The sequence below is a fragment of the Penicillium malachiteum genome (genome assembly GCF_028827825.1).
Source record: "Penicillium malachiteum strain IBT 17515 chromosome Unknown utg000001l:1.0-8184562.0:1.0-8186909.0, whole genome shotgun sequence".
Lineage (NCBI taxonomy): Eukaryota > Fungi > Ascomycota > Eurotiomycetes > Eurotiales > Aspergillaceae > Penicillium > Penicillium malachiteum.
In genome coordinates this window covers 6,728,237-6,739,333 of record NW_026643094.1, presented here as the reverse complement: position 1 = coordinate 6,739,333, position 11,097 = coordinate 6,728,237, and the positions used below count along the sequence as shown (strand labels likewise).

The 11,097-nt window shown below is 46.7% G+C and overlaps 4 protein-coding genes across 4 annotated transcripts; 1 reads left to right on the top strand and 3 right to left on the bottom strand.

Moving 5' to 3' along the window:
- Positions 1-1,416: 1,416 nt before the first annotated feature.
- Positions 1,417-1,827, bottom strand: N7483_002507 (uncharacterized protein; the record flags this gene model as incomplete). Its single annotated transcript, XM_057085944.1, has 1 exon — positions 1,417-1,827. The coding sequence occupies one exon, from the start codon at positions 1,825-1,827 to the stop codon at positions 1,417-1,419; it is 411 nt and encodes a 136-aa protein (XP_056952093.1).
- A 1,634-nt stretch (positions 1,828-3,461) lies between these two features.
- N7483_002506 (uncharacterized protein) lies at positions 3,462-4,271 on the top strand (the record flags this gene model as incomplete). Its single annotated transcript, XM_057085943.1, has 1 exon — positions 3,462-4,271. One exon carries the CDS (start codon positions 3,462-3,464, stop codon positions 4,269-4,271), a length of 810 nt encoding a protein of 269 aa, XP_056952092.1.
- A 2,475-nt stretch (positions 4,272-6,746) lies between these two features.
- N7483_002505 (uncharacterized protein) lies at positions 6,747-7,914 on the bottom strand (the record flags this gene model as incomplete). The annotated part of the gene is made up of 2 exons (XM_057085942.1): positions 6,747-7,053; positions 7,106-7,914. The coding sequence occupies 2 exons, from the start codon at positions 7,912-7,914 to the stop codon at positions 6,747-6,749; spliced, it is 1,116 nt and encodes a 371-aa protein (XP_056952091.1).
- A 1,868-nt stretch (positions 7,915-9,782) lies between these two features.
- On the bottom strand, positions 9,783-10,502 carry N7483_002504 (ankyrin repeat domain-containing protein; the record flags this gene model as incomplete). Its single annotated transcript, XM_057085941.1, has 1 exon — positions 9,783-10,502. One exon carries the CDS (start codon positions 10,500-10,502, stop codon positions 9,783-9,785), a length of 720 nt encoding a protein of 239 aa, XP_056952090.1.
- Positions 10,503-11,097: the final 595 nt, after the last annotated feature.

The window sequence follows — 11,097 nt, the reverse complement described above, 5'->3', positions numbered from 1 at the left end:
CCAAACCACTATTGAATGGAGAGCTCTGATTGGTCGAACCAGAATGGATCACATGACCGATCAGGTGATCTCCAGGCAGAATTTATGTGCGTAATTATCAGAATGAGAAAACCAGACCTGTTGATACATCCCATTGGCGACCGCCTACTGCATTAGACATTGTAGTCTGTCAGAGGTGTTACGTAAGCGTATCAGGTGAAGGGCTTAAAAGTGCGGAGTTCCCAGGACCGATGGAGCTTGTTGCGGCATACCAACCGTTAAAAAGAACACAGTTTGGGCCACTTGAGTGCCCCATTCTCCAGATATATTTGGGCTGTAAACGGATGATGTACAGCTGTGATAATAGGGTCCTCGTAGGGTCCTCGTGTAGGTTGCCAGAGAAGGATAATTTGACTACTGTAATTTACAAGGATTCTCAAGACTGCCTCACCCGGTACTCAATGGCCCTACTCTCGCAGGAATGCTGTGAATGGTACGATCAAAACGTTTCTAGGACCTACGTTGGTCATTCTATTTGTGTAAACTGTAAATAAGAATTATAGATCCAAGATTAAGTACATACACCTTCCAGATCATTTGGCAACTATCGTGAATTCTTGCACTGATACCTACGGCAAATATCATGAACTTCCAGCCGAGCTGCTTGACCAGGTCTTCTTACACAGTATATGTTTCTTACGTAGGAAGCGTGCGCTCGCGATGATCCCTATGGGTAAACGTAGCATAACCTGCCGCATAGAGGGCATCTTCGAGCATCAATATCGGGTGTTTATGTCATAAGATCGTCGGTATGTATGTATAGAATGTATCTTCGAACTTCCGCCACAAATTTTCGACGAAGAATGTTCCCAGGAGCTGCAGCTACCTGTAAATTGAATATAATTTGGTATTCATTGGCAAGATGTTTATATCTGTGTCCGCTCAATGATCAACTAATGTCAAGACTGAGATAACTGGTGCACCCGACTATTCCCTAGAAAGACTATTCCCTAGAAACACAGCCGAAGGAAGGTCTAGTTACTAATGCACCACTCCATTTCTCCGACAGGACTCAACAAGATCTCAATTATTCACGGCAGTGGGACGGCTTTGAAATCCCTGGTTGTTGGCTCTCTGGCCAGGCGATTGTCTAGAAGGGTTTGCCATCTTACTTTTGAGCCTTTGCGCTAGAGCTCTGATATCGCTGGAATTAATGGCTGCCCACAAGACCCAGACAGGAGTGCTGCATCAATCTGACAAATTAGGTGTCTTACATGAAAGAGAAACAACCCGGTGCCTTCGTTCGCAGCATCCGCTTCGATTCCACTACTACTAATTCCGTCTCTCTGCGGCTTGGATAACACCTTTCCAAAACGAATCATCTGATACTTTCAACGCATTCACCTCCATGCGGTAGTGAACAGTGACTGCAACCCCCTATTCATCACTCGTAATGAGCCTGAGCTTCCAGTCCCAGTCCTCACGATCTCTGGAGACATAACTTAAGTCGAGATTGCGAACGCGTGGCGCCTTATAAAACGAGTATTGTATCTTTGGATTTCCCTCTCGGAAGTGAAAGATCTTTTTCGCGCTCGGGACTCGCACAGGACCATCAAGACTGTCGATCAGGAGGTCTTGAACATTGAGCGTAGCGCCGGAACTGAATATGACCTCCGCGTTTGCAGTGATAGTATGCTCTTGGAGACACTCCTTGAACAGTTTCCACAAGCGCACGTATGATGAGCCTTTCTTAGCGGCACAAACGTGAAGGATCAGGTAGGTGCCACGTGAATGGTTGTCAAGACCAGAGCCAACCAAAACCGGCTTAGCCTGGTATTCCTGGACCATCTTTTCAAGCCATTTTTCGCATTTGAAAAGAGAAGACCAGAGTGAAATACTGGGCTTGTCTAACTCCCATGGCTGGCGGTTTGAAACGGATAAGATACTTGGCCAAGACAATATGGAAGTGAAAGACATCACATGATCAAGAAGCTCCCTGGGTAAAGTCTTGAGATGGAAAGTTGTATCTCTTCTTTTTTTTCTTTTTGGCCTTGGTTCGGTCCCAGAAGACAGAATGCGCTGCCTTTTCATGAGGAATATTTCCGATGGAAGGATTCGCTGTGGGTTTCTTACTGAACAGAGGAAGAGAGATTGAATCCATCAGTATCAGCCCCAGTCCCTCTGATTCTTTTTATATTCAGTTCTCGCAATGATCCTTGGCTGTGAATCCTTCTATCCTAGAGAGCAAAAGTGAGCGTATGAACGTTCAAACTGTTTATTACACAAATTGGTGATCCATGCGCCTATACTTAAGAGCCGGAAATTGTGTAAAAGTAACCCAGGATGGAACTTTAGATATTCAGGAGAGGGACAATGAATGGACTGTAAGTTGAATACGGTCGGCACGAGAAGGAACCCCCCAGAATGAGCACGAAAAGCCTACTGCGTACTCGCCGCCCCCCTCCTGTGCCTCAAACTCGCGAACACCACCGCCCCGTTGAAAACACGCCCCTCAACTCATGGCCCTGAGAAAAATACTTGATTGCAGCTCTCTATGCTACTTTTGAAGCCTTGGCTCGGTCATTCCAAAGGAAAGTGGTCAATGGTGTCAATCCCCTCCAATAGCCTGGAAAAATTACTACTATGAAATGTCCGCACCCTTCAACGATTTATTCCACTGCTTTGCTTGTGAAGCGTACATACGCCTGGCAAGCCTGCAGCGCCAAAGGATTCAAGGAAGACAACGTTTACACGTCAACGACTGTGTATGGGAGGTCATGCACAGCGAGCTGAACAAACTCTCGAATCTACCAAGATACTTCACCTTTTAATCGACGCCTCCCCCCTCTCATTTACAAAATTTTGCGGAACATGAACCATCCAAGAAATTAACCACCGACGCTGGTACACAGACACCAAACCAACCAACGCCAATGGCGCAAGAACATTCCCTACCGCCAGACCAATACCTACAATCGAAGGTCTTCACCTCCATCCTCGCAATAAACCGTTCCCGTTCCAGCTACTGTACTATTCACGGAATCACTCTTGAAAGCTGACAAAAATAGTCTTAAGTGGAGCCTGGAACCGATGATTCAATACATGAGTGATTGTATCTCTAGTGCTCTCCCTTCGATAAGATTCCACCGCGGACTTCTTGATATTTGGTGAGCATTGATGTTTCGTGAGTGTTGATGGTATGTGCCGATAGCCTGTGGAGTCATAATCTTGGATCAACGTCAGAGCGCGCAGTCGACCGGGAAAGATCGTTCATGCACACTCGTATCACCGCTACTATTGATCCCATTCTTAATTTACCTTCCGCGAGTTAGAAAAGCGATAAATAAACTTACGAGACATGGTACCTTCTGGGAATAATGCTGGCTTGCGTCAATTCTACTAGCTTAAAAGCTTATGAATAGTCAAAAATCTCTCCGTCCTTAGCAGTGATATTATATCAAACTAACACCTCTTATCCAAAAATGCAACGAAGCAAAAGCCTATTCCACCGATTGCCCCAAGAGGTATTCGATATGATAGCAAAAAGGAGCCCTCCAAACGCCACCAAAGAAGCTGCCAATCAGGGTGCTAAGCGGGAGTGCGCCGACAATATCCTGTGGAGGGCCATTTTTGCTACAGACGAATGGCTCAATCTCGCCGAGAGACTCTTGCAAGAGTCACCATATGTTAAAGCACCGGGGCCTATCCTTATCGGCAAGAATTTATCAAGCATCGGTAATCCAGACGTCAAAGACCCAAAACATCATCACATTCTATTAGCACCAAACGATTGGACAGGTGATCTGAGCTATAACCTGGATGTCTTTTTCAATTCGCTGAGAGAGGACTATCGTTATCTTGAAAAGGGACACAAGGTCATTCTTCCCCGGACTACTCTGGCGTTAGGTCCAGGGCATGATCTGCGTGTTCCAGGAATTACTCTTTACATCAAAAATCTCATGGTCTCCACAGAAACCATTGAGCTTCCCAAGAAAGAGCTGAAACGGCTCTTCGACAAAAGAGCCATCAGGACTCAATATACTTCAAGTTCGCTGAAAAAGATCCAGATGATCGAGTCGTCGGATGTCTGCGGAGTGAAGCATAGACTTTCCATGCCAGGTGACCTTAGTCCAATCTGTGGCTTGACTTTCAAGACCAGCATAGGTCCCTGGCAACTGCTTCTGCGTACCCCAGAGGCAGACAAGTGGGAACTACATCCAATGCATCAAAAAGAAGGCCCATTATCATATGTGACCGGGTGGACTGTGATCCGCAAGAGAAGGCTTCAATAGGCAAAGACTAGAGGCGATAGGAGGAATTCAAATTGGAACTCGGTAATGCCAAACGATAATATACGAAGGATGGAATGGACGGCTGCTTGAGCTTTTGCCGGATAACAAGAAATATGAAACTCTGCAGGAGACGGTTACCACCTTTTCTTTCTCGGACTAATGATTCAGCGCGTGCTTTGATCTTGTGATACTGTCTTTGTATGCAAAGCGGACCGAAGCATTCGTACGGGCTATACAGCTAGCCACCGCAAACTAGCAGGATCGCTCAACTCGATCCAGCACCTTCAATATCATAACCCTCTTATAATTGGTTCCGATTGTACGAGTTTATACGTATCTGTATTTGTTCTATAGGAAATAATAGAAGACAAGCCAGGATATTTGGATTCTCAATTTCTCTAATTTGATATCGAGTTAGGATTTCTTTGAACATGCATATATACATAGTCCATACGCATGTAGTTTGTCGCTACTATGTCGCTTTTAACACAAGATACTGTAACACAAGTTTATCTAATTTATTTTGTGTAGCTAGTCCACCATCGTGAAGCTTTTGTCTCGCAAGCATGCCAAGACAGAATACAAACTAATAATACGAAAAGAAAAATCTTGGTATATTATGCCTTCAAACTCTGAGCGACGGTGCTCATTAGTGGCGGACAAATGTTTTCTGGGTTTCACATTGATCTAGCTTGCTGACGCTTGGCCCCTTCCATAGTCGCTCTCGTCGATTCGAACCAATCGTCAAATGCGTCAAGGAATGCAGCTTTAAATAGGCACACAAGACCGCTGCTGGGGTCCCGATCATTGAACGGTAGCGCATGGGTGCATGTAACCTTGGCAGATTTGGCCAGGGGAAATGTGGGTACTTTATAGGGCTTACCTGAACTGTACAGCACACCTCTTTTCATTGTTCTCTGAGCCCGCTTCTTAGGACTTTCACCTATTATGACCTGTTTCTAAGCTTTCCGTAGCCGTCACTAGCTAATATATCTATTTTTCAAAATGAAAGGGAGTAAGCAAACCACCTATGATCCATTGGGACGCTCCAAATATAGTTAAAGCCAATAAGATTAATTTCCAGTATACATATTGTACTAGGGAAGGATGGCCTTCCTACTACATGTGACCTCAGTGTAGTGAACTCGTCAGATTAGGGTGACACCTGTGGGCTAGGCGAGATATACTAAGGAGAGAGCACAAGGAGTTGGTTCACTTTGATACAGCGACTAACACTTGAGGAGTGTAAGTCGGGCCCTAGAGGAATCCCCCCTCTATGTGTGGCCGGACTTGGTGCCGAATCCCATAGCCAATACGGCAATAGATCTGCATGATAGTGTTTCCTTTGTCTTCCTTGACACTCAGTGCCTCCGGGATGTATTTATGTACGTTAGATGCCTATAGCGGTGTAAGGCACTAGTGAAGAATACACACTCCTATACCTCTCTGATCAGACCCCAGGGGTCAGTCCCTACACTTAGTATGTGGATTGATGGTGGTTGTTGTTGGCATACGTCTATGTTACCTCGACCCGTGTATTCTGGTTACATATCACTGTGTTCCCCTCTTCAATACATAGCATACAGAAAACCAGGACAGGTTCAGCCGGAGGGATGGTATCTCGAGCTCGGGTTCACCCTATTTGCACAGGACAGAATGTAGGTTTTAACAGCGGCCCCAGCCTGGGTCTCTTCCTCGTTGATGCAGGCTATGGATTTTTGGGTGTTGAGAGAGAGCTCGGTCCATTCCGTCGGTAGATCTGCCATGACTTTGGGATAGCTCCCGCCCAGTGCTCGAAGCGATCTTTGGCTAATGCGCGACGCCTTTGGTGTCTCAGAAGCTTATTCAATTACAACGCTCCCGAACATGGCGCAACGACTTACACTTTCAAGCCATAGGGCCAAGGCCGGCTAGCCTGCTTTGGGAATTCTGCGGGTCTTTTCAACTAATGTATCACCAGTTCAAGAATATTAATACAGTATTCCAGACCCGTTCCATATTCTAGCTAGCTTGTCCCAGTGTCGTGGCTGGAAAAACAGGCTAAGTCAATAGGGGATTCAACCATGTTGCCATGGGCGAGAATGAGAATCCTGGTCTCGAATTTCCTTATTGGTCCCAAGTACCGAGTCTCTTCTTAGATTATAGAAGCCAATTCCGAGTTTGGTGTTACATTTAAATACGTTACAGTAGAATAGGCACAAGCAGATTCGATGCTGGCTATTATGTATCAGCATCACCTCTCGATTAAATTGCGGATTACTTGAAAATTCAAATCTGTCTTCCATATCTCGGCATCTGATTGAGCACATTCATGCGAATATTCCTTGACATCTCCCCATCTAGGAGTATCACACTAAAGCTACCTTGTCACATGTGTTGGACCCACTTCCATGAGAACGGTGGGCTGCATTGAGAATGTCTTGGCCGTTTCAATCCCGCATGTCAGTTTGAATATATCCAAATTCACATCTGAATTCAGCCACGACGCTGCCCGGCTAATCGTTCAGACCGGCGAGGCTCTCCGCGGCTGTGGTGCGGTAGGATTGCCAGTCTAGCCGACCGACGGGTACCTTGTCTCACGGCTTGATCCATCAATCTACGAGATGATTGTCTCGTCACCACCGGCTCGGATTGTTGTCCGTCAATCAGACTCGAAATATCGGGATATACGGGGCCGAGTGTGTTTTCATCAACTGAAGCCGTGAATGATCCTTCGGATGCACCAGATGCCAGAGGCACCCTTGGTGAACGGACCAGCGCATCCAATGTCCCTCTTCTTCGGCTGGTAAACGTTAGGACACCAACCAGTCTTCCATTTTGGAACTTGCACTTACCACACGCAGCAAGATTGATCGAATCCCGAGTCCCTTTTCTCCAGCCACTCCTTCACGCAGACCAAGTGGGCTAAGCTTGTACATTCGTTGCACCGTAATACCACACACTCATCCGCCTGATCGCCATCTTCAGCCAAGCAAAACGTGCAGTGAATTTCAGAAACCTCATCACTCAGACTGACACTTGCGATTTGCAGTTCCCCGACGCCGGCACGGATATCGCCAGCACATGGGGGAATAGCTGGTTGAGTAGGTGGTACGTCCCGTGGAACATAATCTGCTCGGACCATGGTGGTTGAGATATACGGTTCGGTGGTCTGTGATTCCTCGGTGACTATCGACGTCTCGATGGATGAGACTTCCACGGCTTCGTTTTCGGCTGAGTGTAGAGACCCGTCTCCGTCCAGTAGGGATGTATCGGGAGCAGGTTCTGATCCAATACCATGCAAAGACGATACCGGTAATGAAGGCTGAGGATCAGCAGGGGATAGAGCCCATATGGCATAATTACGCATAGCCGTATCATACCACTGCTTCCCTAGAGACTCTGCTTGTCGCGCTCGGTGCCATCGTGTACACAGGAAGCTCTTGGCAATACTGCAAAGCAAAGGTTGTAGATCCGAAGAATCAAACGGATAAAAAGAGAGACACTTCAGGTCATCCCGGCCTGTCTTCAGCTCTTTCATCCGTATGGTGTTTTTGCAAGGCGTCCCGTGGATTGTTATCCCACAGCAGAACGAACCATCACCGCTAGGGCCGGCTCCCATTTCACAAAGGGTCAGGGGGTCCCAGCAGGGCAGGGTGGTCATGTTGAAAGAGTAGTTGAGTTAAGCCACCAGAAAATGTCTGGACTGTGTATTTGAGGTGTGTCAAATTAATGTTGCGACTACGGTGACTACTGAATTTATATTGCGATTTCGTGAGGCTTTCACCAAGAAGCAAGGGTCTCGCGACAGCCAGCTCCCAGGAATTCGGATGCTCCTCCTTGTTTTGAACAGTAGGTCCTTGAGTATCATGACCGAGGTCCTGCTGGGTGATACTAGACAATAGCACCACGCCATATGATGATCATCTGCCCCAGCAAGTTGGTAGATAAAAGGCATATGTTGGACCTGATACAGGCAGCCTTCGTTCCGTGGATGATTTGAAGTGTACTCTGTAGACGTATCCCACAAGGAAGTGCACCGGGGCTTCTGCCAAAGCCGACATTCACATTCAGTGACTGATTCAGAAATGATGCTAGGCTGGAATGCAGAAATCAAATTTGATGTTGCTCCATCAGACAATCTTTCGTGATGCACAGGTTCCGCTAGGAGTGATCCTGGGAGCCGTGGTGTCCTGTGATATCAATTTTTATTCTCCAGCATTTGTTCCGCGTCATACTTGCTTGATTGGGCAATGGTTCCAGTGGTCATTGGGCTGTATCTCGATTGAACGGACCAACATCATCCAATAAGGGAGAGCCTGAGTCACTTTATACATTCCATCGGGAATTGATCAACAGTAGTTGTTTCAGCGATGCTGGAACATCCGTAATGCACGTCGCATGGACAATATGTTGAGACTCTCAGTGAAGCGACAGGCATTACCGCAGAAATTGACCAGCAGAGGAATTCGTTGGTTTCCATCGATCTAAGTGTGCCGAGATGATCCGCTGTTTGCGGTCATATTTTGCGGTTGACAAGTGGATATGAAGCTCTGAGGGACTGATATCATATGCCACACGTCTGCCCTGGATGTAAGTCTATGACCATCTATAATAGTTGAGGAAAGCGTGAAAAAGATTCTTCAACGTTTATTTAATCTTTACACTTCGTCTGGCTCAAATCTTGGGCTACCTGGGACCATTTGATTAGTTGCTAGCTGCGAAATTCACCGTGGAGGTCCAATCATATCCTCATTAGGTGAATACAAGCATCAAGAGCAGCTATCGACGGGTGTACAGAAATCCCCTCACCAGTCACCAGGGAAGGTCCGTTTCTAATAATCCATGTGTATGCACGACTTGCCCAGAGAGAGCGCTTTATCCCTCATTGTGAGAACGCGATCGAGTATCCTGGGAAATCAACAGTCTGGCAAAGACACAAGTCTGTACAATATTCGCAGGCCGTACAGGAGGAAGATTAGTGAAATTGTGGCCAACAAGGCCGGCCTGCACAAAATAATGTTCGTTTACAAGGCTCACCAGAGGGGGACGTGGGGATCAAGGTAACCCGGAGTAAATTCAGGCCGAAAAACATTCTTGGCGGCTGGCACGGAAAGGTTTACGGGGGTTCACTTTGGCATCTGCCGCCTTTGCCGAGAATTGACAAGCTGGCCACTCAGCCCTGTGGACTGTACGTATCTAGAAAGGACTTTCCTTTTGACTTCGCTCTACTTGGCTAATGCGGGCAAGCTCCCTGTTATGCAAGATCTCTGGTCTGAACTTCAAACATTTTCAACATAATGGTATTGATACAGTGTAGTGCCTTTCCAGATAGCAAATCATTACAAGGTGCCAAGTCGCTGCATAAACTGACCTCCACCAAGATAGTTCCAACCTTGGACAAGGGCTTGATGCGGAAGCATCAGCTTCCAACGCCACTTGATACTCAATCTACCCCTACTCAACCAGCAGGCTCTGTATGCATCAAGCCAGTGAAAGAGTCTGACAATGCAACATTTCTTTTCATACAGCTCAAACGTATGGTGTGATACCCTCTCTATCTGCCATGCCAACCTCAGTCCGTGGGTCTTGGTATAGCATCATTATGAGCAGAATGTTGCTTGTGTTCACTGCATGCCAGAGCGCTGAACGTCCCATCCGGTCTCGCTGGTCTAGCAAAACGTCAGGCATGGACACAATATCATGCAGAATCTGACTCCTGGCCCTGTTTCCGTCGAAAGTCTTGGCTGCAAGTAGCAGAGGGCTATCCCCCGCGGCGGTGAGACAGTTGATGTCAACCCTCGGATGTTCCAGTAAGATTCGGACGGCTATCGGATCATCGTAAATGACCGCTAGATGTAGTGGTGCTTGGCCTTGGCTGTCTCTGGCGTTTGGATCAATCTGGCAATGATCCAAGAGCAGACGAAGAGTGTCATGTCTTTGATATTCAAGCGCTATAGCTATTGGGCTCTTTGTTGAGCAAGATGTATCATAAAGATTGATCTGAGGATGGTGAAGAAGCTTTTCCACAAACACAATATTGTCAGAAGCAATCGCGATCGACAGGCCAATTTGAAGAGTCTCGTTCTGAGCAGTTATGTCGTAGCTTCCATCTCGCAGTGGGGTATGGACTGAGAGTGGGGCTTGTTGCTGGGTCGCATGCATGGGCGGCATCAAATGGCTTGCTCTCATCCGTTTGGCACCAGCGGTATGCCAGCCTAGCTGAAGTGATGGTCCACACTGAGCACACATTGTCGTTCTTAGGATAGACTGATAATTGATGACATAGACCGGTGCTCGAATATCATCTATATGACCAGAACATGTATGTGAGATGGGTCTGGGGTGTTCCTCTAAGCTTGTGAAACAAGTTTTCTCCACGTATTGGTGGGCTATCAGTAAGTTTAAATGTTACTTCACCAGTGAAGATACTGGAAATCTATCTTGTCGCTGTTTGGGCACAAGAGACTGTTCCCGGGACCAAGGTTCGATTTCAGATCCCAGCAGTAGTACCCTTGTAAGTCTTTTGTAAGGATTGAGCTGATCAACATTCATTCTGAAGGAGTAGTGTTTGTCCTCCATCGCTCGCTCTAGGGTAGGCGTAATAGTGACAAGGTTTTCCAAGTCGAGAATCTGTAGAGAGCGCAACTGCAAAGCTCGTACATAACACTATGAGGTCTAGACTATGGCAAGATTAACTTGAAATTATACCGTTTTGACCTTCAAGGGGAATGCTTTATCTGACAGAACACCGCAACTTGAAATATGGAGCAAAGGTGCAATCCATGAATCACTGTTACAGGCCATAAACAGCCCGCACCCCATGAAACAATGTCGCAGGGCCAGA